This window comes from Neopelma chrysocephalum, unplaced genomic scaffold (assembly GCF_003984885.1).
Source record: "Neopelma chrysocephalum unplaced genomic scaffold, ASM398488v2 Primary Assembly neopelma1_286, whole genome shotgun sequence".
In the NCBI taxonomy this organism is placed as follows: domain Eukaryota; kingdom Metazoa; phylum Chordata; class Aves; order Passeriformes; family Pipridae; genus Neopelma; species Neopelma chrysocephalum.
The window spans coordinates 789614-816190 of NW_020897948.1; the positions used below are offsets into that span (position 1 = coordinate 789614).

General features: G+C 50.9%; 1 protein-coding gene across 1 annotated transcript; it reads right to left on the reverse strand.

Annotated features, from left to right (window-relative positions):
* Nucleotides 1-2832: 2832 nt before the first annotated feature.
* On the reverse strand, nucleotides 2833-26534 carry GGT7 (gamma-glutamyltransferase 7). The gene is made up of 15 exons (XM_027704716.1): nucleotides 26344-26534; nucleotides 23217-23443; nucleotides 21972-22123; nucleotides 20755-20869; nucleotides 20195-20262; nucleotides 19474-19547; nucleotides 18818-19011; nucleotides 16382-16469; nucleotides 15174-15301; nucleotides 11891-11979; nucleotides 10968-11120; nucleotides 10331-10448; nucleotides 9673-9810; nucleotides 8616-8715; nucleotides 2833-7178 (listed from the first exon to the last, which is right to left on the reverse strand). The coding sequence occupies exons 1-15, from the start codon at nucleotides 26522-26524 to the stop codon at nucleotides 7015-7017; spliced, it is 1989 nt and encodes a 662-aa protein (XP_027560517.1). The 5' UTR covers nucleotides 26525-26534; the 3' UTR covers nucleotides 2833-7014.
* Nucleotides 26535-26577: the final 43 nt, after the last annotated feature.

A 26577-nucleotide genomic window follows, 5' to 3' on the forward strand; every position in this document is an offset into this window, starting at 1 on the left:
CCACAGGGACCTGCACAGCCACAGGGACCTCCACAGCCACAGGGACCCGCACCGGGACCCGCACCGGGACCGCCCCGAGGGCACCCCCGGCACCGGCACGGCGCGCACGCCGGGAGAGCCCCCGGGGGCGGCGGCCGCTTCTGGGAACGGAGACAGTCTTTCCTGGGTGATGTTTAAGGAAAAATAATAATTAAGGCTTTCATAGGAAATTTCCAGGAAATGAGGTTTTTAATTCGGAGGAATTTTAGTTCAGAACATTTCGTCCCAAGGCTTCACACCCTGTGAATGTCAGTGAATTATACTTTCGTTTTACCACGGGGAGATAGGGAAAAAGCCAGAGGGACCTGGTATGAACTCAGCAAAGGCCACAAAGCTGAATTTTAATTAAAAGTCCATTTATGTGAGTAATGAACAGGCCCAAGGGCCCGCAGTCCCCAGTGGGTGATGGTCGATCCCTACAAAGGCCCCTCAGCACACGGGGGTTCACAGCTGAGGGGATCCCCACAGGACACACAGCCCCCTCATTTGTCTCATCCTGCAACCTTTATTATGAGAAAAGATCAACTAATATAAAAAGTCAGAAGCGTCTGGTTTGCTGTCTGTCATTGCTGGGAGCAGAAAGCTCTCGCCTGGCGCTGAGGAAGAAATGAAACACGTGGCAATTCCTGTTACAGGGTAGGAAAACAAACAAAAGGCCTTTATGGGAAAAATAAAGACTTTGGACCTGCAAAACCACGTATGGTTCGGTAACTTGAGCAGGTTTTCCAGCTTGAGAGGGGGTTTCAGGAGAGGGTGTGCAATTGGAGCCAGCCCTCTCAGTACCCCCAGCCTTGGCTTCATGTGGAATACTGGCAGATAAATGACATGAAAAAAGGGAAATGCTTTTTTTTTATTTTGGAAAACCTTCTAAATACGACAAATTCACATCTCATTGGGCACTATAACTTGCAACACAGAAAAAACCACGCTTTTTATCAATTCACATATAAATGCGTTCCATAAAAACCACGAAAACTAAATAATTAACATCATGGTTAGTATAGGACTTATCTTAATAATTAAATCAGGTTGGTGTGGGCAGAGCTGCAGGCAGATTGCCTGTTCCCTTCCCATGTGCAGCTCTAAAGCGCCCTGCTGTTAGAGAGGAATCCTTTACTCAAGGATTGTTCTGCTTGTGCCTTTTTATGTCTTCTGCAGTCTCTGGGACAGGGACCCACCTCTAGCACCTCTCTGGTGGAACAAGGGCAAAACCCTTACCCAACCCCCCACGACCCTCAGAGGTGTCAGAAGAGGAGACGGGGCTCAGTCACAGGGGTAATAAAGAGGAATGTTTGATACCTCTCATCAACCGTTTGCTGGAGCAGGGATGATTCCTGGGCTTTGCCTCGCCCTGCTCCTGGCTTTTGAGTCAGCTGGAAACACAAAGAAACTGAGAAAAGATTTCTTTGGTACCCAGGACTTACCTTCCTTCCCTATTTGTCTTCATGTTTTCCTCTATTTCATGAGACCCTTCTTAACCCAGCTGCACCGAACTTCCTCCTGCAGCCTGATCTTCCCTCAAAGGCATTCCTCACACTGGCACAGAGAGATCAGAGTGCCGCTTCCAAAAAACCCCATGCTTTCCACTGCTGTTGCTGTGCTTGTCATACAAGATTGTCCTTCAGGATCCTTGGTTTGCATAGTTTTGTCTGCATTATGTACATTAATACTGGGCATGTCTTATATACAACAGCAAACAAGAACAAGTGAAATGCTGTTTTCCAAAACTCAACTTCACTGGAAGCGCAGTGCTGAGGTATCTCACCAACATGTGCTCGAGCCATCTAAGTGCTGTGACTTTCTGATCTGGGCTTGAGAGGTCCCACGTGGATAACCTCTCCGTGCCTAATCACTCATGGGGTTTGCGGCGTGGGGCCTTGGACATCCCTTTCGCGATTTGTAGCCTGCTGCTTCCCATTGCTTTTTCTGATGCTTCTGCTCACTGTTGGGAAAGACCAGAACTGGCACAATCTCCACATAAATAAAATTAATCCCAATTCTCTCAAAATATCTTTGTCACAAGTGTAAGGAAACAAAGGGAAGGTGGAGCTGAAGGGACCCCAGGGTGACAGGACACAACCAAGGACCCTTCTGAGACATCTCTGCTGAAGACCAGCAGCTGGAGGAACCCAGGTGGCTTTGCCATCCTGCATGTCACAGTGAAAGGCATGTGACAGGGGACTGAGAGTCAGCTGGCAGGGGGAGAAGGGAATAACATGACATGGAGGGGAAAGAGAGAAACATGGGACAGCTCCAGCACTGCCACCCTGGTGTCCTGCTGCCCACCCACGCAGGCATGTCCTGCAGCGAGCTGGGCTTCAGGCTGATCTCCAGAGCTGAGCTTATTGCACAGCCTGGATCCACACTGGAGAACTTGGATATTCCTGGATCTTGCCCAGCCTCTATACACCATAACCAACCCAGGAGGAGCTGTGGCTGCCCCATCCCTGGAAGTGTTCATGGCCATGTTGGCCAGGGCTTGGAACAACCTGCTCTAGTGGAAGGTGTCCCTGCCCATGGCAGAGGATGTTGGAACTGAATGATCCTTAATATCCCTCCCAACCTAAACCATTCTGTGATTCTGTGACTTTTGGAGCTAAATCTGTCCTGTCATTCTGTTTGTGGAACTCCTCCACGAGCAGCCCCTCAAATTGTTTTGGATGCTGAAGCTTTGCTGCAAAACCAACGATACATAGTAATACCACGTCACCTGCAGAGGACGGCTACCTGCAGCAGAGACAGCTGTCTGAGCTGCTTCATTGTCCACAACAGAACAGAAATGCATTTAATACCATGGCAATCAAAATTGTGGTTTTATTTACACGCATTTCATATGACAGTATTTTCAAAGGACAGGTATTATACAGGAAAATTAGGTAGACTCATAACCAGCTTTAGATTTTTCCAAACATAAATATTATACAATTACTTGAACAAAATAATTTCTCCTCTAACACTGATACAATGCTCACTTAGAGAGAAGGAATGGGGATCTGTTGCCTTGTGGTCACAGTCACTTTTGACCTGGGATTTTGTTGAACTGTGAGTGTGGTGAGAAAGAGATAGGTGGGCAATTGGACACAAATGTGATAGACAGGATGGGGGTGCACAGGAGTCATCCTCTCCTCCTCCACTCCAAGGATATGGAGCCCCAGCTGTGCCGGGAACAGTCCTGGTGGGTGAAGGTCCATGGCTGCTCAGGAACTGTTGTCACATGGGATGCTCCCTCAGGCAGCAGGGTCAGCTCTGACAGGACAATCTGCACCTGAAAATGCTGTGGCCACCGGAGAGCCCTTTGTGGACAGTATGTGTCAGTGCTCTGGTAGTCCTACTCCATCTGCCCTCTGCACAGGTGTGCTCCACTTTTAGATGTTTCCCTGCCTCTCCAAAACCAGCTCTGCCTGTCAGAGCTCTCCTTTCTCTGGCTAGGTGCAGATTTCCATCACTGAAGTTTAGAAGAAGTTTCCAAAACTGCTGAAAACACCTGGGTGCTACAGGAGCTCTTCCCACTCCACCTGATTCTTTGCAAAACCTTACAAAACTCTCGGTGTTTTTGATGTTCATAAAAGAGATGCAGCTTTCCTCTCATGGTGTTTACTGAGGCCTGACTCCCCTTTCTCTCCAGCCAGTGTCCGGGGTCAGTCCTGTTGGGTTGGGCAGCAGGCAGAAGGAGGCTCTCAGATGGTCCAGCCAGAGGGACCCGGTCGGCACCTGGAGGGTCTGAGCTCCTCCAGCAGCAGCTGAACAGCTGACGCTGAATGGGCACTTTCAGACTTGCTGCTCCAGCTGAAGGACCCTCAGAGAGACGCTGGCAGGGCTGCAGAACGCTGGTCATCATCCCTGGAGCCTGGGGACCAGAACCTGTTGCCCCACCTACAGCAGCAGCTCTCTGCCTTCATCTGCCCCTAACAGTCCCCAGTCCCCCGAGAGATGGAGCAGGACACGCTGCTGGAGGGCAGGAATGCCCTGTGTGCCCAGGGCTGCTCTTCAGCAGGTCCCTGTGCCCAGGGGCAGTGGGGGAGCCTGAGTGGCACCAACAGTGTGACTGACCACCCTGACAGTCCCAGCAGCACCTGCCCCATCCAGAGTGGTGGGAGCAAGGTGGGCTCCAGCTCCTCTCCATTCCTGGGCAGCGAATGGGACAGTGATGGGAACAAAATAGCACAGCCAAGGGCCAGAGCAGGCTCGGCCCCCCAGCTGCAGGACGGCAGCACTGGCTTCTGCCTCGTCCCCCCTTCGGGCTTTCACCCCCAGCCATCAGTGCTCGATGCACACGGGAGAGCAGCAGCACCTACAGCCAGCAAGGCAGTTTGTTACCTGTGCTCGTGAGGGGCATCCAGCCCTCGTGAGAAACACTGATAAACTGCTCACACTCAGTGGCAGAGCCTGGCTCCAGTTTATCCCCACGTAAAACCAGTGTGCATCAATGAGGAGCAATGTGAGCCTGGGCAGAGACAAGCTGATCATGTTCCAGATGATATATTGTCATATTTGGCAAAGGCATCTATTTTTTAAAATTTATTTAGTTTGTGTTTATTTTCTTCCTTTATTGTTTTTATTAGCCCCTTTGTATTTTGTGTTCTGAGCTGCTGACAATTCCATGTCAAAGTTTCAGCACAAATTCTGCTTCAGAGCTGTCACATGCCTGCAAGGGCCTGGCTGAAATCAGCACAGGGACTCTGCACACACACATCTCTGGAATATAGCCCTGTGTTTCACAATGTCCATCTTACCTGCAGTGAAGAAAACATCAGGTATTTCTTGGTACCTCACATTAAATTCATCAAGTCTCATCACAACAGATGGGCTCAAGTACCACGGACACTGGGCCAATTAGCAGATTAAGGGTTTCCATATCAAATACATCTGTGCTATACTGATGCTGCTTTTAAACAGAGAAAATGGGAAATAATTCACAATACCTTTACTTATCTTAGCCATGACCTGGTGACCTAAGTGCCATCTTCCAATTGTTTTCAATTTTCTCTTTTTTGCAACATAGGCCATGATCCAGCAGAGCACTTTGGAACATGCTTTATTTTAAGATTATGAATAATTGCTGTGAAATTGTACCTTGGGGCATGTGAATGCCCTTTTGAATCAAGACCAAAGTCTTTTACTGCCAAACATATACACAGTTTCCAGCATCAGAAGTTGGTGAATTCAGTTAATAAGGAGGAATTTCATCTTTCAAAGTGTTTTGTGATATTTCATGCAAAGTATTGCTGTGACAATTGATCAGGTATTTTGCAGCTGAGCACAGTGAATCTCTGTGCCGGAGGGGAAGATCTGGTCTGGGACAGACCAGAAACACCCAGATCTACCCCAGTGAGGTTCAACACACAGAACTGCCTCCTTCCCTTCCTGTGGAGCCTGAAAAGGTCTGCTACAAGACATGTAAAGCGTTCGGGCAGTGACCAACTCTAGTGCTGACGACAGAAAAATAAATAGATTTGGTGTCCCTGTGGTGAAGAAAGTCTCTTCTTGGTGACACAGAACACAATGTGCCAAAGACAACGTTCTGAGGTGCTGCACCCCCGTCCCAGCTGAGGGGATCTGGAACAGCAAACAGCGCTGGTGTTGCCATCGGCTGGCGCTGCCAGGCTCCTCTCAGGGGTGGCTGCTCTTCAGCAGAGCATGAAAACACCTCTGTCCTTGCTCAGCCCCACACGTGAGGCTTCTCGTAGGATGTTTTGAGATCGGCAGCTGGCGGGTGGCAGGAATGATCAGCCTGATTTATCTGCCATGGGGCCACAACTGACCCAAAATGACCCGCCTGCTCCCCATGTCCAATGGCCACAAGTGTCAGAGGGTGAGTTACAAACAGATGGGTGTCACAGGGACCCTTGGGAGGAAGGTTGAGTGTGAATGGTGTGATCATCAAATCAAGGAGCAAGAGGACTATAAGCAGACATACATATATAATATGTACAGTGGCCATAGATGCATTTGCACCATGAAGGAAATCAACAAATTTTAGACCGCAGAAAATTATCAAACTCAGGAATTTTTTAGTGCCAGGTGTCTCTAAGTTGCCAGTAAAAAGAACAGGAAATGTCCAAACATGGGCTGACTGAAGTGGTGCAGCTGTCAGCTGGGGTGTTCTTTCTTCACTTGATTTCAGACATGAAATGCAGAAGCATTCTTGTATTTTCACTACATGCTGCAGACAGAAAATGATCTCAGTAGTGTTTGGGTTGGTTTGTACATTTTCTCTCACTCTCTTCAGCTGTTCCAATAGACTCACCAGTACAAAAACATGGAGCTAGAGTACTGCCATGAATTCAGTCAGCAGAAAATCCCAAGCTTCTCTGTAGGAATGACCCGATTTAGGCTTTCAGAGTAGACTGAGATAAGGCAGTGGAAGGAAGGCCCTGAACATACCCAAATGCTCTCCATGTGGTTTGCAATTCGTGGTGTGTGGTTTTTCACAAGTCTGTGGAGTACTGCTAGAATATCTCTAAAAGGTGTCTAAGAAAATTAAGTCCATTACCACTAAGCTCAAATTCACCACGGAGGAGGCTGAACCTCTGTAAGAAAACCATTGGGGGGTGTACAAGTTGTTAGAGGAAGAATTTGTTAGAGCTGTTGAAAACCATTGCTCTGGGAAATATAGGGAAGTGAAGATAACAGCATCATCATCGACTGTTTTTTCCTTTGCTAATGTTCTAGAACTTGGCTTTGGAAAGACTGAAATTATTGGCAAGATTCTCCCAAAAGAAAAGTGTGCTCCTGGCATTCCTGTAACAAGGACTGGGCTGCTTGCAATGCAAATAAATGAAAAATAAAAATAAAAAACAAGAGCAGGGAGCTGCAGTTGGTGCTGCTGACTTGCCTGGTGCCGCCCGGGGTGGTGAGTGCAGAACGTCTGGGTGGGGCTCCCCCAGGGCTGGAGAAGAGGCCACTTCAGAACATGCACATCACTTGGGTTGGTGTGTGTCAGCCTTGTTCAGACAACAGGTCACCTGGAAGGTGCTACAATATTGTGGCTCCAGCAGCATCTGCACTCCTGGGGTCCTTCAGGCCAATGATGAAACTGTTGGTTCTCCTGGCTCCGTGAACTAGGGAGACCACTGGGACTTTATCCACCTGGTGGCCCCTGGCTACAAGAAATTCTATATCTTCTTCAGGAAACTCACCTGTAGGGATTTTAAAAGGGGAGTTTGTAACTGCAGTCAGTGTTGCCTGTGATGCAAAGCTCTGTCTAACCCTGCTGGGATCTGGTGTGGGGGGGAACCTGCCTGCAGCCCCTTCAGAAGGTTCCAGCTGGGCAAGCCAAGGGCACTGCTTTGTGCCATGGGGTGTGACAGGATCTAAAAAACCATTTAAGGATGTGGAAGATTCTCTTCTTTGGAAAAAGGGGTAAATACGTTGTTGGCAACAAATGTAGTTATTCTTAGAGAACAGGAGGCAATGCCCACTCTGAGTTACAAATAAGAATATTAACAATTTTTAGTCAAAATAAAATGCAAGGCAGCTGAAACCAAATGACAGTAAAACAAGTTGTCAAATGATAAACTGTTTGCTAATCCTTCCAACTTGCCCTGCACATATTTCTTAATCTTCCAGGCATCTGCCTTAGGCTGCTGCTCTTCTGCTTCTATTTTGTTAATTTGATGGTTTGTAATTTCTGTATGAATAGAAGTGCCTGAGGTCATGGAGCTGGGGATCCAGATGGACAAAACCGAGCAGGCACACAGAATCTCCACTGGTATTTAAGCTCTATACATTGCACATGTGTCTTAACATGTATCTTATTGATGTAAAAATGTCCAAACCCACAAATTAGGATCTTCTGAAGTTTTGAATTTGTTTTAATTACATCCTAGTTTTCAATTCTGCAGGTCACACTAGACAGACCCCTTTTAGATTTTCCTCTAAAATGGGAAAGCCCAGAAACTTTGGCTATGTGGTGTGAAATGAGAACCAAATTTCACTTATGGTTTGCTCTGATTGGTACCAGGCTGTGTGAAAAACATCAAATAGACCAAGACTTGCAATATCAAGGACAAGAGCTGACAGTGCAGTCTCAGAGTGCCAGCACTGATGCTGCACTTCCAGCACTGTCAAGCCACAAACCTTGCCATAAGCATTGTCTTCTCCCCAGTTGCTGGAATTAAGGGACATGGGCTGGAAAGTGAAGGAATATAATTTATGGCAGTGGTAACAAAGTGTAGGAAGCTTTCAGAACCTGTCTGGTGTTTATTTGGGTATCCTCAGTGGCATCAGATTGCCAAAAGGTTTTAAGGACAGGACAAGGCTGCTACCAGGAGGGAGTAGGGATGGAGGGAGGGCTGGGGAGAAGCACCTGAAAGAGCTCGGACTGGTTGTATTGGACAAGCCAGGGAGCATTTCCAGGATGGAGAAGGCATAGCTTAGCAAGGGCTCCAGGCTTTGAAGAAGCTGGATTCTGCTTTTTGTCTTCCCTAAAACCCTCTACAGCCATGGGATCCCTAGAACACAGTGAGCTGTGCTCTGGGCTGAGGCACTTCCATAGCAGTATGCCAAGAAAATCCTACCCTTTTCCTAAATACACTGGATTTGTAGGCTGCACCCCACCCACTGTCCATACTCACTGTCGACCTGCAAGGTGTTGGACTGAAGCTGTGGGTGAAGTCGACCAAGTGACAAACTTTCACTCAGATTCTTGTGAAATGTTAAAACATTTACCAAAACCTACAAGAGAACAAAATACCCTCAATAACAAAAAAAAAAAAAGGCAAGAATAGGAGAGGCCAGCTTCCTAAGCATCCCACAATTTGGTGGCTCCAACATCTGCAGATGCAGCAGGCAAAGAAGATTTTCAACCATTTACCAAACTGCATGCACACACTAAGAGGTGCTTGAAATAGGGCCTGTATGTTGTTGGTGGAAAAGTAGGAAATTTTCAGGATTGCATGGGCTTTTTGTCACATAGTTCCTGCCAAACTAGCAGAGTTGTGTGTCTGGAACATGACGTAATCTGTAAATAAGTGTTTCTTACAGCCAAAAGCTCAGCATGTGCCTTCTCCAAACAAAGCACCAGGAAGCGATGCTTGGCTTTGGTTTTGCTCTGAATAATGCTTTCTAAAAGGTAAGGAAACTGGGAGCTGTTCTTGTGCCTTTCTTTTTAGCTAAATAAAATGTTGTACATGCAATCAAGCTATTGGCAAGTACTTCACCTCATTACAAATCATAAATTAAGAGGAGCTGCCCAATTTATAGCAAGTGTTGAGCAGGGAGGAATTCAGTCAGGAATGCACTAAAAGGAACTTTTCATAAGGAAAAGAGCTAAAGGGTGCCAGTTTCCCGCAACTCTCTGAATACAAAGTGTTCCTTTTTTTCCTAATGATCCTTAAGATGAGCTTTGAACAGATACGAATGACAAAAACCATTACAGATTTTGCCAAAATGCTTCTCCTCTACAACTATGAGTGGTGCCACCAGGAAAGGTACAAGAGAAGTAAACTGGTGGCTCTTAGAGATTTGAAACACCAGAAGTGTGGAAATGGTGGCATCAAAGATTGATCTGGCAGTCCTGTGGCCACCAGTTTCGGCACAGCCTGGGACAATTAGGAAGGGAAAGGCTGCACTGTGGGAGGACCCTACTCAGCCTTGAGCTCAGCAGCTACTCTAAGAGGACACAGCACTGACCTGGACGATGCTGCTCAAGGCTCTCTCCCCGTTGTTGGCCCCCAGACACAGGTACGTCCCACACATGCCCTCAGAAGGCCTCACAATGGTGGGCAGCAGGAAGGACAGGGGCCGTTTCCGAGGCTGAATGAGATTTTGCTGCAATTGAAGAAAAGACACCCCAAAAATGTCAACAAGCTGACTCTTACAGAGGGAACATGGAACCAGTCACCCACTTTGAAAGTGCCAGCCCAGCAAAGTGGGATGGTTTTACAATACACAAGGCAGCACTGAAAGCCACCAGTGCAGTCTATAACTGTTTTGTTCCAAGACCTGAAGATTTTTTTGCTGCTATATGTTACATTTTAACCTGCAGAGCAAAAATTCATGAATTCATTAAGTGCACACAGTTGCTTAAAGTACATCTGGACTGCCGGGAAAATAGGTAACTATCGCTTGATAAAATTGCCTTGTAATGATAACTAACTGATACACATGGAGCCTTCTGTTTCCTCTTTCAGTACTCATGTAGTGAAAAACAGCAGCTTTCTACAGACTATTGTCTCTCAGTTATCAGTAAGGCATTAAATAGGTTCCCTGTTGTGAAGATGAGAATAAAATTGAAAAAAAAAAAAGATGCAGGTAGCCCAAATAAAGAATTTGTCATGTCATTCATTACCGGCCTGGAAATGGAGTGGTTCATTGTTTTATTTTGCCAGGAGAAGTCCAACATCTGGCTGTTGAGGAGGATTCCAGAGGGTGTTATGATTCCACTGCCAAAGGGACGATTCAAAGAACTGAAAAGAAACACAAAGAAGTCTTGTAAAAACCATCCCAGAGATTTTTGTACACCTTGAGGCTTTTAGGGCTCCAACTTTCCATCCCATCTTGGCTTGATAGAGACTCTTTGGTGGTTCTTTAGGACTGGTTAGATGTGAGGAGTAACAGTTTCCATGTACTTAGGAGTAGGAACCATGTGGGCCATAGCAGCTCTGTCCCTCCCTGTGTTTAAGGATTCCCCTTGATGTGATGGATCTGCCTCCATGCCCACATCATCCTCAAATTTGGCCATCACTTCTTCCCCAGCAGATTCAGGCCCCTCCAGCCCTGTTTCACTGTGAGAAGGCTACAGGATTGCACAGGGCAGAGCAGCACCACCCCACACATCTCCACCCCACTGCTCTGTTGCAGGACTAACTGGGACAGAACAGCCAAGCTGCTCCAGGGCTGGTCCCATCCTGTCCTGTTGAACCCGCTTTCTTCTCCCTGCTCCCACCCCCCGAGCACCCTGTGGAGGGAAGAAGTAAATCCTTTACCTCACAACTGTGACGATGAAGTCGTCAGGCCCCATGACAAGGACCTGGCTGGCAGCGGGGCCGCTCTCCACAGAGAATTGAGGGATGCGGAGGTTGGACGGGAAGAACTGGGAGTCATTAATCAGCTGGCGCAGGGAATTAGCTTCTGATTTACTTCAGCAAGGAGGGAGGGAGAGAAGGAAGCAAGCCATGAGCCTGGGAAGCTGGACATCTCCTGGTCTCTCTGCAGTACACAGTGTGTACTGCAGTGTTCCCTGAGGGGCTGCACTGGGACAGGAGCTCCTTTGGTTCACCCCATAGAAGGAGACAAGATGGCTCAGTGTGCACAGAGGGGCAATGCCGTGGACCTTCAAAGGCTCTGTCTACCTGTGTTTACCCTCATCAGAAGTAAATCCACCCCCAAAGGACAAGGTGGCACTCCCAGCTGAACGTTAGCACTCAGGAAGAGGGCAAGTCAGGACCAGCTCTGGCCACCAACCATGGCTAAACCTGGCTCTGAGGTGGGAGGCTAGGCTGAAACCCCAGGCCTGGTCTCTCCCACACATCTGGGTGTTCTGCAAGGCACCAACCACTACGGTGGGGCAGGGAGAGGCAGAAATAGCTTTTCTGGCCATGCCTATGCCCATGATCCTGGCTGTTTGTCGGACCCACTGAGAGGGAATGTTTACAGGTGTGAGGAAGTGGAAGGAACCCTCAGGTTCAAGCTGGATGCAGCAAACCTCTGTGTGAGGACATCCTGTGACCCATCCCCAGAGCCCTGGGGTATCAGCTGTGATCTCTTTGTGGAAGAGTGATCCCTGGGAGGGCACTCAAAGACTGACCTTTCCTGAGTAAACCAGAAAAAGCTCATGGCACAGCAAACCCAGAAATGATATCAACCACACATCTTGCAACTGTCACTGTGCCAGTCACCTCAGACCTACCTCACCATCCCTTCTGCTGTGTGAGTGATGGACGTGTCACCAGATGGGTCTCCCAGGTTGCTCGCTAGACTCAGGGCTACTTTTAACGTCTAAAGAAAGAAAAGAAAGAAAAGAGAAGAGGGAAGGAGGAGAGCAGAAGGTGAGGGCAGGGGGAGAGGGAAAGGAGAGGGAGGGGAAGAGACCGGAGAGGAGGGAATGGAAGGGAAGGCAAAACGTGCTGTGGGAGCTGAGAGTATCCAGAAGTGTTTGTACAGTCACAGAATCACAGATGGGTTTGGATGGAAGGGACCTTAAAGATCATCTGGTTCCAACTCCTGCCATGGACAGGGACACCTTCCACTAGACCAGGTTGCTCCAAGCCCTGTCCAATCTGGCCTTGAACACTTCCAGGGATGGGGCAGCCACAGCTTCTCTGGCCAACCTGTGCCAGGGCCTCACCACCGTCACAGCCAAGAATTTCTTCCAAACATCCCATCTAACCCTGTCCTCTGTCAGTGGGAAGCCACAAATGGAACATACTTGGCAGGAGCTGACACCCAGCCCAGTGGTTCAGCTTCACTGCCAGCTGGCAGACAGGTCACCAGGATGCCATTTACTTTCTATTTCCATTCCCAAGTGGTCACCACAACAGCAGAGACCAGACTGAATCCCAGTGGGACAGTGGGTCCTAGGCTCACTATGGCCTCTGGATGCCAGCTCTGCTGGCACAGCACCAGTGCCGAGTAGAAATGAGCTGTTCTGCTCACCAGCTGCTACCCAGCTCCTAGTTGTAAGCCATTCAAAGTGTCTGAGCAGAAAGCATTAGTCCCAGCACACTTTGGGAAATGGTGGTGTGAAAGGAAGAAGGGATCTGGTTTCTCAAACATGCAAAATCCTGCCTAAGCCAGTTGATTAAATATGGGAAGATACAATTTCAAAAGACACAGTTTATCCAGCCCTAGGATTACATCATAGCCATAGGAGAGCCACAAGGAGCGAGGCTCATCAAGGGAGCCAGCCTGTGCTGAGCAGAAACACACTTGACTTTCAGCTTGCAGGTCTTTCAAGATTCAAGACAGTCCACTCCCCTGCAGGCAGACAGCAGGGTGTGACTGTGGTTCGGAATGTGCCACAAAGCAACAGCTTCTCCTCAGTTATCTACTGGTGTAGAGTGTAGAACATGGTTAACTTCTGGAGAAGGTGGTGTTTCCATGCAGCAGTCTCCAGACCATCACACCATACAGGGATGTAGAAGGGCTTGATGGCCAAGGGAGAGCTCCACTGAAATACGCAGAGCATGTTCACCCCTCAGGCACAGATTGAGGACATCTTGGTCCTGGCTGTTCCAGGGCTGGATACTTGGTGCTGGCCTAGCACTGAGCCTCAGCCACATGTTCAGCTGTGTGACCCCAAGTAACCAGAGTTACACATCTCCTGAAGTGACTGCCTTTGATCTGGAGGTTGGTGTTCCAGGATAACCAACAGGTGAAACTCTTGGCCTGGTGCAAATGCAGAGCAAATAGACTCACCCAAAGCTTCCTGAAGAGAGCTCAAAATAGTCCAGGTGAGTAAAACTTCTGTGCCTCTGCAAAGGCCTGGCAGTGTGTAACACTCTTATAGTTTTTCTTTTACATTTTCAGCCTCCGGTGAATTTTTCCCACACCAACCCGGCTGGGGTGCAGTAAGGTTCAGGCTTTATTGTTCGCTGGCTCAGACCTGAACGAGCGCCCTATCGAGACGCGAACGACTTTCTCTCTGCAAGGAGCAGGACTCTTGTTTCCCTCTACCTGAGGGCGGGAGAAGGAAGAACTCAGGTTTGGTGGATTTTTTTTTTTCCTCCTCCTTTCTATTCCTCGGGGGGAGGGTCTCGGTTTCTCTGCGGCTCTCGGGGTGGGTTCGGGGTCGGAGCTCGTCTGCTCGGACGGGCGGCTGGTTTTCTTCTGTCCTCGTGGAAGACCCCGTTTCGCACCCGAGTCCCCGCACTCTGCTCTGCTCTACTGCCTGGATTTGCCTCGAATTCATCGAAAAGCCAGTGTGGGGGAGCCCGTGGGGGAAGGGCCGCCCTTCCCCTCCTCTTTTTTTGTTTTCCCCTGACGGCAGCAGCCAGCACCTTTTGACGAGGAAGGGAACCCACAGCCGGAGCCAGCCTTTGCCAGCGTGAGTCCACGGCGGGAAGCCGCCCCTTCCCTTTCCCTTCCCTTCCCTTCCCTTCCCTTCCTTTCCTTTCCTTTCCCTTTCCCGCTCCCTGGACCCCCTCAGCCGCCTCCGTGTGGGACCCGCGCCCAGAGCCGCACAGCGCCCCCTGCCGGCCACGGAGCGACACCGCCCCCCGCGTCCAACAGCGCCCCCTGCCGGCAGCGGTGGTAACTGCTTTGGTGGGAGTTGGTTACGGGATTGCTGCTTGTTTTTTTCTTGTGTTACCTATAAATATTTTTTTCTTTAATAAATAGCTGTTATTTTTCTTTTCCACACCTTTCGACTGAAGCCCCTTAATTTCAAAGTTATAATTACTCAGAGGGAGGAGCTTGGTTGTTTTTCCCATATCCTGCCCTCCTAACGAAACATTTCTGTCTCGTTAAACTGAGACAAACACCTCCAGCTGTTGCCTTTTTGCTGAGAAATAATAAATTCCAAGCACCTGCTGTCCTGCCTGCTACAAGGATGTGGTTAAATCCTTGACTGAAATTCCCAACTCATAAAGCCCAGCTGGGGATCTGTGAAGCATCTCAGAGCATAATTCTGCTTACAGAGCAAGTGCCAAAGCAATTGCTTGACCTCCTGGGAAGCTACAATGTTTTGGTAGGGCTGACAGTCCTAAATACTGGAAAAATTCTGGACCACAGAGATCATGAGGTGGGTGAAAATGTAAATATTTTCTTAAAATATGAAGTATTGGGTCAGTTCTCCTTGTCATCACCTCGTATAGGCTTTTGCTTGCAGCACTCCTTGCAGTGCCTTTAGGTGCTCTGAAATGGCCAGGGCCATTGGAGCTAAGAGGTGAAGGAACTAGATGGGACTACCCTGAGGTGCTGTGGGGTCATTCTGAAGAGGTGACTGCATATGGGCAAAAGCCGCAGTTTGTTCTGGAAAAGCTCTGCCTGAGCAAGAAAGAGCTCAGCTGAGCAGGAGGCTCCAGCCACTGCACCTCCCTGAGACAGCAGCACCACTCAGTTTTACACCTTAGCAGTCTATTTGCTCGCTCTCCTGGGGGAATTGCCTATGAACGTTGCTGTACAATCAAGGAATAAATAAATTTTTCTCTAGCAGCACAAACAATTCACCCAATTATTGAACCTCTTCTTACCTCTGCTATCCAGTGCAAGTTATTCCCCCTGGATCCTTTACTTGTGATGTTAAAGCCCTCGAGGATGTTCAGTGCTGTGATCAGTGCAGGACCTGCATGTGGAGGTGGGGGGCTGAAAACAAGGTGACCTGTGGAGGGAAGAAGAGAGGAATGAAGCTGCTTTTGTCAGATACTGTCCAGTTAGAGCACTCTCTGAGCTAGTGTCCTTGAGGACAGGGAAATCTTTCCAGATTCAAGGGGAAATAACAGAAAGCGACATGATTTGAGAAGGATTTTTCAGAACATTCCTGTTGTATCTTGCTCTTTATGAAGGATTAAAGAAGCCCAAATAGGAATGCTTTTTTAACGTCTGAGATTCAGCTCTTATTGGTTGGCTTTTGGTTTCTGGACTGAGTATGGAAAAATAGAGATAGAATCATGAAATGGTTTGGGTTGGAAAGGAAGGGACCCTAAAGTTCATTCAACACCAACCCCCTGCCATGGGCAGGGACTCCTTCCACTAGACCAGGTTGCCCCAAGCCCAGTTCCAACCTGGCCTTGGGACACTTCCAGAGATGGGGCAGCCAGAGCTTCTCTGGGAAACCTGTGCCAGGGCCTCACCAACTTCATAGGGAAGAATTGCTTCCTAATTACAGAATTGCTCCTATACCTCTCCTCTTTTAGTTGGAAACCATCCCCATTCTCCTGTCACTATCTGCCCATGTTAAAAGTCACGTTCCCTGTTTTTATAAGCCCCCTTAAGTACTGAAAGGCTGCATATAAAACAGGTTTGCAACATTACAGTTATAAGGAGAGTAAATACAGGCATTGCTAGAAAAGAAAGACATTTTAGAAATGTCTTGCATAAAGTCAGCTTTTCTCCCTTGTAGCTCAAGTTTGGGAACTGTCTTCAGATGGAGCTGCTGGCCTATGATCCAGCTTCTCATGCAGACATTGCATCCAGATGGACCATGTTGCACCTTCACACTTTAACACTATCAAAATACCATTGGTCACTATCATGGGAAAAAACATTTCAAAGTGCTGAAAACCTCCTGAACCCATGATGCATCACTGTCAGCAGATAAGAGCAGGAAGCTGCGTAGAAGGACTTTCTGCAGACACCTCAGCACAGCTTTAACTTCAGCTCTTGTTAAATACTGTTGGCACCTCTTGCCAGGTGAAGCAAACATTTACCTGGAGTTGGATGACAATGGGTCAGAGTTTACCTCGATAGACTGTGTGGATGGGATCCTCCACTGTGACACTGTAATTGCTGAAGTCTTCCTCCACCAAGACTCCACCATAGTTGTGGACCTGCATGAGAGTAAAGCAGCACACACTGAGCAGGCTGGGTCAAGGCTCTCTATGCTCCTCATGCTGGGCCAGAGGGACTCACCCCTCACTGTCAAACAAACACCATTGAGATTCCCAAGCCAAGTGCCACGTTCCTTGGGATAACCTGCAAATCTATGCTTTCATGGCCTTGTTGGCCTGGCTCACCATTGACCACTGTGGGAAGGCTCTGCAGCTCACCCACCTCAGGGGTGCTTTGAAGACGTTCTGCCTGCCCAGGAAGATGGGGACTGGCACTGCCCTGCAGTCTTCTCTGCCCTGGGTGGCAAGCACGAGTGTGTTAAGGTTTAGAGTGATATATACATCCAGGAGAGAAGGAACCTGGGTGTAGCAGGTGGCCATCACTAGAAATCTCAATTAAAAAAATCACAATTGCCACTCTATTTGAAATTATTTCAGGTGACCGTGGGTCTGCTGTAGCCTTGGTCCTCCTGTAAGACTCTCCTAGAGGTACAATTTACCAGGGTTGTTAATTTTCATGAACATGGTAAAGATGGGCGACTCCCTCCACTGCAGGTCTTCTGTTGTTGAGTCATGATGGAGATGAGGTAGGACCATCAGAGGATGGTCAGACACTGGAAACAGGCTCCCCAGGGCAGTGGTCACAGCCCCAACCCTGCCAGAGCTTATGGAACATTTGGACAACGTTCTCAGGCACATGGTGGAATTGTTGGGGTGTCCTGTGCAGAGCCAAGAGTTGGACTCAATGATCCTTGTAGGTCACTTCCAATTCAGGATATTCTGTGATTCCATGATTCTATGAGTTGCACTCTGCTGATCTTAACCTGCCCCGAAGGAGGTGACACTGTCAGTGTACAGGTGCTAACGGGCCAACTCCTTTCTTCCACCCAGCCACACAGCCTGGTTAGATGTTCTGCTGGGGTGAGTTGCTGCTGTAAGTCCTTTGGATTCTCATTCAAAAAAAGGTAGAAACAAAGCACCTGTGTGTGCTCTGATCTCTAACCTAGCCAGCTTACTCAGCAGCAAAACTCCTTCTCTGGCAGAACTGGATGAATCACTGGACAAGGAAAGCTAATGCAGGGCATGTTGCGGAGCCAGCATGTCAAACCAACCCAAAGTGGCTAAAGATGTCTCTCCTACTTGAGGTCCCCATTTCCTTCCCAGGGAAAAGGCCGGTTGAACCCAAGGGCTGTGCTGAGCCACCGGTGCCTGTGCCAAGAGCTGCTTCCTTGGAGACCAGGGCAGGAGGAGCAGGATGGCACAGAAAGGGGAGAAGCCCTGGTCAGCCACACGCTGCAGACACCATCTCAAATTCCCCAGAGAGCACTTTTTTGCACCTGTGCCTGGAAGCAAAGGGTGGGGCATTTTGGAGCAGTGCTTGATTTCACCACATGGATGTCTTCCCTGTGCTGTGGGAAGCCAGCACTTTGCTCTGCAGCCAAAGCTGGAATTGTGTGCTGAATCCCAGAGCTTGCCAGGGTCTTTGGTGTGGCAACCCTAGGCCTTGCTCCTCCATAGAGAATTTGTGTTTCCCTGCAGCAGCCCCAGGTCAGGGAAATGTGACAAAGCAAGGTTTAGCTGAGGAGATGCTTACAAGTTTGGGACTTTTCCTGTTCCTCATCCTTCACCTCTGCTGTGGTCCAGGTGAACTGTATATTTCCAAACACAGAGCTCACAAATCTCTAAGGCTTGAGTGGAGTGAACCCATTCCAGATTACTCACCAGATACTGAAGATGCATCACTTGAACCATGGCGGTTGGAAAAAACAGTGCTGCCAACCACTCTGACTGCAGCCACACAGGTATAAAAGTTATGGTGTTTTTTTTTTAACAGAATAAGTACTTTGTTTGTCACTGATATTTTTTCCAGAGCACATCTAACAACAGGAGTTAAACTAGGGCAACCCCACGTGGGACCAAGCCTGTCTAATCCTCTGTTCACATGGCTCAGTTTTATTTTTAAACCATCTTCCTAGAGTCTTTATCTTATAGTCCCATTAACGACAACAACAACAACTTGCTTCTCATCAGTGGGGCACCTCTAATTCTGGGGGAAAAGGGATTGCCACTTAAACTAACACAGCCCAGAGGGGTCTTCAAATCAATATTTTTTCCTTCAAAAAAACAGTCTCTCCTGGTTATAGAGGAATTGGAAGTTTCACTTCTGAGGGCTGTGGGAATGGCCTGTGTGTCACTTACAGCACTGCAGGGACGGGGACAGAAAAGAAAAAGGAGGTTCCATGCATCTGTCCTCATCATTGTGCTGACACTTGGCTTTTCTCCTTGGGCAGGTGACATAGCAGGTGGCAGCCCCAGCCCGGTAGGAGACAGGGGCAGTCCTGGCTCACCTCAGAGATCATCTCCTGGGTCAAGTTTCCGCTGTAGAAGGCTGACACCCCTTCTGCCCCCACCAGCTCCAGGACAGCCGCGAGATCCAGGCGCCGGACAAACGTGCCAGGCAGGAGGGGCTGCCCGTCCGGCAGGAACAGCTCCCGGAATCGCTCAGAGTAGTTCAGGTCCTTCAGCTCGCTCAGGGCTTTGGCTGCAGGTGAGAAGGGGAAAGACATCCAGAGACAGCAGGGATCAGGAAGGTGCAGGGGACCTGGAGTCACTGTGCACCCACTGGGGATGTTGGGGGCTTGCTGCTGCCTCTGGCCCTATTGCAAAACTAGAGGGAGGCTGGATCATGGATCCATTGGAGCTGCAAAGGAAACACAAAGAAGCCTCAGTGCCCTTCCCTGCCTGACCCTGGGTGCTGCCCAGTGTGGGCTGCTCTGACCTGGCCCTGACCAGCCATTGCAAAGGGCTCCAGTTTTGCTGCCACCATGCTCTGACCATGGCTTATGTATTGCTCAGCTCCCAACATCATCCATCTCCAGGTCCAAAGAGCCTTGATTTCCCATGAATAACCACCTACATCCCCAGCTGCCTCACACCCCAGCGCAGTGGCCAGTGGGCTGCCCTGTGCTGAGCAGTCACCCTTGGCTTCCCATCAGGTACTCACCCAAATCGTGTGTGACATTAAAACCATTCTGGGCAACACCAGCTGCGAGGTCCAGCAGCTCGGACCACGGGAGTCTGCCAAAGGACAAGGAGAAACGTGCCTTGGGGGTGCAGTGGGGCAGGGTGGTGGGGAGCAAGTGCAGGGCTCAGCTCTATGGTCAGGGGCTCTTAAAAGACCAGGCTGTGGGGACAGCAGTGGCCAAAAGGAGCACTGAGCTTTAAGTGATTGTTTCTTCTTAACAGGATCATCTCAGTGCTCCAGGATGTGCACCAGAGAGGAATGGCAGTACGTGGATGGGGGAAGGGGCATCTCAGGAGCAAAATCTGAAGCCAGGCTCTGGCCCTGAGCAAGTCATCTGGATCCCTCCCTCTCTATCCCAACAGGGCACTAAGGGCAGCCATAGTTCCTCAGATCCAGCTAAGGAGAGAATAAAAATACACAGACAAGCATGGAAATGTGCTGTGCCTGTGTCCAAGAGAACGTTTATTATCTGTCTTGTTAGCCAGAATTTCACTTTGCAGAAAACCTGACCAAGCAAATTCTTTCTTTTGTACATTAAGTATCAAAAAATGAACATCTTTTTCAACACAAGCCTCCAAGTACCCCTCAGCTAATGGTTTTGACTGGTGGCTGAGAACATTATCTGATGGCAAGGCCTTGTGTGCTCCCAGCTCCTCAGTGGGGACCCCAGGGCACAGCCTGTGCCAGCCTCGTGTCTTACCTGCCATGTAACTGATGTGCCTGGTGCATCCCTTGTATCATGCCTGGCACCCCTACGAGCAGACCTGGCTGTAAAAGAGGAAGGACAAAAAGGAAGAATAGTCTCCTTTCCATGAGGACATAGCATGAGGAGATGCAAGTCATGCTCGCTTTGGAACTATCTGCATAGTTACAAGAGAGGAAGAGGTCTGTAACAACACAATTAGGGAATAAAAGGTTTTGGAAGGAAAGAGTCAAATTCAATCCTGTTCTCAACCCAGTTTGGTCAGGAGAAATAACTCAGCAGGATGAGCTGGGATTATGCTCCTTCTTGGAGCTCTTGTTCTCCTGGTTCTCCCCTACCAGAGGGACATGCCTCTCCACTCCCCAAGCCCTGCAGGCATTTTGGGGCTGATAAGGCAATATTTTCCTTGTATTCCCCATGTCTGTAAGGCCCAGGAACTCTGATGGTGAGAGGCCTCCTGTTGCTTTGCTGGGCATCTGCCCCCAGCCTGAGGGTTGCAGGGAGGAGAGCTGGAGACAGCAGCCCTGAAGGGGTGGCTGTGGGACACTGGTCCTCACCTTGGTGTCCTGCTGCAGGTCCCCTTCCAAAGGGATGCCCAGGGGAGCCACCTCACGGAAGTCAATCACCCAGCTCCTGTTCTTCCGGATGTCGTGGATCAGCATCACCCCACCCCTGCAGCGAGAGGGGGGTCAGGGCATGGCACCGGCTGTTCCTGCAGCAGCTGCTGCCGTAGAGCCCAAATGAAGAGTGCGTGTGCCACTGGGGCCAGGGCCAGTCCCAGCGTGACAGTCACTGTGGCAGGTCACCAGCCCCAGCTGGTGTGGGGAATGCTGGTGTCCCTTCCCAGAGCACACACCAGGACAGAGCCAGTGTGGGATGCAGGCAGCCCTGTGCTGAGCTTGGTGAGGCTGGATCAGTCCCTGCCAGCCTGGCCAGGGAGCTACTGGCTCTGTTCCACTGCCAGGTGGGGACAATCTGGGATTTTCTTTCTAATATGAACAGTTTTGCAACAAAAGAGAGTGTTTGTTTACACCAGCAATGGGTGGTGCAGCTGGAGCAGGTATTAGATGGCTGTGGTTTATGCAACACTGCTGAGCCCTCCTGCAGAGCCAGGAGCATAAGGCTCATGTGGATGCCACCCTGGGGATGAGGTCTGGAAGAAGGCCATCCCTCACTGCCATGCCTCCCTGGCAGCTGCTTAGAGCTGGTATCGGACCCCGATCTCAGGAGCACAGCTTATGGAGGGGAGAACTCAGGCTCTGAAAGCACTGGGACTGAGCCTGGGGCATTGCCAGCTCCTGGCACACTCACAGTGGGGCTTGTTAGCCCTCTTGAGCCTGGGGCTTCCTGGCAGCCACTATGGCAGACAGAACTTTCCCCTCCCTGGGGGTCTCTGTCCTTCACTGTCAACAAGGTGCACAGGAAGGGTCCCTGTCCCTGTGCAGACAAGGACACATCCACCACCTGATGTCAGAGAACTAGTACTACACACTGGATCTCGTGCTGCCATGAAGGCATTTCTCAGCTGAGAGGGACTTTTCACAAGTTAGTTGCCCAGAGAAGCTGTGGCTGCCCCATCCTTGGAAGTGTTCAAGGCCAGGTTGAACAGGGCTTGGAACTTGGTTGAACTTGGTCTAGTGAAAGGTGTCCCTGCCCACAGCAGAGGGATGGAATGAGAAGAGCTTTAAGGTCCCTTCCCATTCTGGGATTCTATGAAACCACTTCCTTGAGGACAACTGCAGGTGACAGCACAGGGTGAGTGACCGACACTTACCCTCCAAGCCCTGAGGTGTGGGGGTTGACGATGCCTGCGCAGAGGGCTGAGGCGATGGCCGCGTCCACCGAGGAGCCCTGCCTGCCCAGCACCTCCGTGCCCAGCGCCGTGCAGGGCGCCGCGTCCGTCACCACGGCGCCGCGGTGGAAGAGCTGCCGGAAGAGCAGAGCGGTTGTGCCCGGGGAGCGGTGCCAGTGCAGCTCAGATCTTCACCCAGCAATGTGGGACCTGAAGCCTGAGGCCAGTGCAAAGGTCGTGGCTGATCTGCATTTTAAGGTGCCTCCAAATGCTGGTGGGAGTCATATGTCCCTTGGCACACCACTGCTCTGGGGCAGCTGCGTGTAGCCACGCCATCAGCTCAAACAACTTACAACAGCAGACGTGCTAAGCTGGGGAAGCCACAACTCCGTCTCCCACAACCCCAGAGCAAGGTCAGACTAATCCTCAAGAGCAATGGGTGACCAATGGGTGCTGTCACTGCGTTGCAGGAGGTGGTCACTGGGAATGGGAATATAGCTACAAAGAATGCAGCGTCCCCCTTAGTACCATGATTTGCTCTCATCCTTCCCTGGTACCAGCACCAGTGCTAATGCAGTCACAGGATGTTTTAAAAGCTTGATTTTAACCCAGTGGTACAAAGGTGATGGCAATTACTGGCTGCCCATGACCCTTCCCAGGCTGCAGTACTTGGCAGATATTCTGCAGGAAGATCCAAGCCCATGGCCATGCTGCCTTTGCTATGCAGTCGAGCACTGAGCTGTGGGACACATTAGCAGAAGGTTCACTTCTGTTTTCAGTTATTTCCCTGCTTGGTCCTGGATGGATCTTCCAGAGGTGAACCTGGGCATTTATGCCCATAATCCATAAAACTCTCTCCAAGTGGACAAGATGCCTACTGTCTAAATAAGGACTGTTTTTGGAAAGCACTCACACCAGGCTCAAACCTCAGCTGGAGTCACGGCAGTGGGGCTGTCTGTTCCCCCCCAGCAGCACCCTCAAACAGCCTCCCACACCCTGGCCACGGGGCAGGCACTGAGCCCAGCTTGGCTCTCCAAGCACAACCTCCAGGTGCAGGAAAAAGTTTTTGAGACAATTTGGGGTAGAGACTCAGCACCCAGGGCCTTGCTGACACTGGCTGTGGCTCACCAGCGCTCACCCCACCAAACTGTGGACAGGAGGAAAGTTAGGGAGCTTCTCCTATTTTCGGAGCCAAAGCCCAACTGTAAAGACAACGTTTTGTCTTACCTGAGGGTCCCCAAAATAGATCTGCATGATGAGGGCCACCGTGACGCCCGTGGCGAAGGTCAGGCAGGCAGTGATGATGACAGTCAGCCCATCCTGCCGGCAGCTGCAATCTCCAGAGAAAGGGTCCTTGCTGGTCTCCTGGAGAGGGGACACGTCCTGGCTTCCCATCTCCGAGGAGGATGAGGGCAGGCGCTGGAGACGCGCAGACTTCAGGAAGGAGTCTGGGTCTTTGTGGGCAGCAGGGAGAAAACAAGTGTGAGTTATTGAGCAACTCAGGACTCTTATTGCAGTGTTTACCCAGCACTAATATTACACGGAGCCCCTTCCAGCATGGCTATCACCTTCCCTGTTGATCACAGCTCTCAAGAGCCTTTCTGGCTCAGATGCTGCTTTCGGTCATTTTACTGATCCCTTGGTTTAGGTCTAGTTATTCCAAACTGACTTCCCTAGAGATTAAGAGGGACAAAACCCCCCTGAATTTTGCTCCATTTCAGTCCACTCATCAGTCTTCGGCGATGGGCCCACAGTTACTGCTCCACTTGAAGGGGTCCTTAGCACTGACTTGCAAAGAGGTCTCTGAAATGCAGCAGGACTGAAGAAAAGGAAATTAAGATATAAAAAAAAATCCAGCAGCTTTATGCGGAGCTGTGCTTCAGCTAAAGCACCTGAACAAAACAGAGGCAAAGCAAAATGTGGCCTGGGCACAGAAAATACCTCTAGGGAAGCATGGCAAGGTGAGGGCAGGGAGGAGCAAACCTGCAAACTGGAGGCCTCAGGACATTCACCCGCTCCCGACGGCAGGAAGGACTCTGCTTTAATTCCTTGCTTCCTCTGGCAGATGAGGCCCACTGGGAAATGAAGCCACTCGCCCCAACGCCTGGCTCCAAGATGGCAAAGCAGTGGGGCAGGGGCTTGCTGGGCAGGAAACACAGCTCATCAGGATGAAAAAGTCTCTTTTTTGCTCTGAAAGGTGCCTTGAATCTCTGCGAGTGTCAGCTGCCACCTTCACGGCCAGGAGGACACCTGAGCATGCCCTGCCTGTCCCCCATCACTGCTGGGCACACGGAGCTGCTGGGGCAGCTGTGAGGACGTGCCCATCCCTGCCAGGCACTGAAAGGACCAAGCGGCTCAGGGCACCATCCAGGGCTCCTGGATGAATCTTTTCATGGGCTGCAGTGCCCCGCACACCTGTGGTGGGAAAAAGAGGAGCACCAAGTGGAAAAGACAAGATGAGAAGCTTGTCCCTCCACACAGGAGATGTTTCCTGGGTTTGGAAAGGGAGAAGGGAGTGAGCCCGAAAGCCCGCATTCCCCATCGCTCCGCCTGCCTCTCTGTCTGCTCTGGCAGGTGGTGTCACCATGGGGACAGCCAGCCCAGTCCTTGCTGTGACATTAACAAGACTTCCTGGGTGCAGCTCTTCTGGGGACAGGAAGGGAAATAGTTTTAGTTTCAGTGATGCTGCAACCAGGAGCAAACTCCCCACAGCCAGGGAATCCCCTCAGTGTGAATTTAATCTCATTCATGCTGTGGTGGTTTAGGACTGCAAGGAGGAAATGCTCAGCTTTCCCATACTGTGCCTCTGAGCACTCACTGAGCCCCTCACCAGCTTGTCAGGTCTAAGTGAGTCGGGCCTGCAGCGTGTGGGCAGAGTGGGAGGACTGGCTGGTGGCCTTGGGTGGGGGCCACGACAGGCCTAGCAGGGGATGCCATTGGGGAGGGATGTCACATACAGCCCATGGCACCTCCAAGTGAGGCCCCAGCCCCACCAGTGGGGCAACAGCAAGGAGTGAGCTGGGCTCCTCTGCCTAGTCCCTCTAGGACACCGGCCCTCTGCTCTGCTCCTGTAGGTCTGGTGACAGGCCAGGCCAGCCCAGCATGAGGGGACATGAACACCAGGGAGCAACCATAGGAGAGGGCAGGCCACAGCCTTGCTACCACACAGAAGCACCTTCGTTCTCCACCACAGACATCTCATGTGGCCCTAGTCACTTAGTCTCTGTGACCACTGGTGCTGTATGGGGACAGCAGGGCCATGGTTTGGGGACAGGAGTAGCTGGAAGGGCTCAGTAGGGAGCACTGGGGGCCAGGAGCAGCCTGCACAGCCAATGTGCAGGTGCCCATCCCACCACCAATGTCCACCCTTTGAAAGACAAGCCACCAAACCCCATTTGGCTTTCGTGGGGGCTGTGAAGGAGATGTGGCTTCACAGGGGAACCAACGCTTTTGGGAACCGGGGGCACCTCAGCTCTGGAGCTGCTGCAGAGGGGACAGCAGAGAGCAGAGCTGCCCACGGGCTCTGAGCCACGGAGAAGGACAGCTACCTCCTGCAACACGGTGTTGGACAAGTGTGTTTCCACGTCAGGAGAGTAGGAGCCCCTCCAGCCACCCCATCTGTGGGCACCAGCACAGCCAAAACCATATCGAATTCTGGGTGTGAGACAAGAGGCCTAGTGCTCCCAGAAGAGCTGTTCCCGCACACCTGTATGCAGTGGCTTTATCCCGACGGCACCGGAGGGCACAGGGCAAAAACGGGCAATGGGAGCTTCACCTGTGGGCACAGTGGGACAGGGCAGAGGGCAACGGGTGCGAACGTGGGCCTGGGGAGTTGGACATTGACAGCTGAACTGCAAAGCAACCCCGGGGGACGAAGGGCAATTCTGATGGGAGAAACACGACATGGGGGAGAAATGTTTCTCTCAACTATAGAGGAGGAAGCAATCAGTTAAAAACAGGCAGAGGGTCTTCTCATGGATTAAAGGATCACCTGACTTTATTCCAGCCGACCACCAGTGAAGAGATGCCCAAGGAGCATCCCAGGTGGAGGGATGATGAAAGAGCATCTCAGATGGAGGGATGCCCAAGGAGCATCCCAGGAGGCCATACCCGAGAGGTCCAGACTGGAAGGCCAAGCTGGCTGTGAGAGAGCTCACTCCAGGCTGCCCTGGGATGCTCGGTGCCGAACCCCTGAATCTCTGGCTGCCTTCCGCGCCCGCCGCTCCCGGCCCGCCCCCGCAGGGTGACCGCAGGACCGCGGCACAGGGAGCCCGGGGAGCCCCGCCCGGTGCGCGGGGTCAGGGAGGTTGGAGGGGCCCGGGGGCCGCGGGCGGGCGCTGCCGCCGCCCCTCACCCGTGTCCTGCTCGCCCAGGAACGCGTCCTCCTCCTTGCGGGCACGGAGGCCGCTCTCGGCCGCGCCGCCCGGCTCCTCCTCGGGCAGCCGCGGGAAGCTGGTGATGCTCATGTAGTCCACGGGCGAGCCGGCGGCCAAGGCCCGCTGCCGGCCCGGCACCGCCTCCGCCGGCACCGCCATCGCCGGGCCGGTGCCCACCGGACCCACCGCGCCGGTCCAACGGAGCCGCTCCG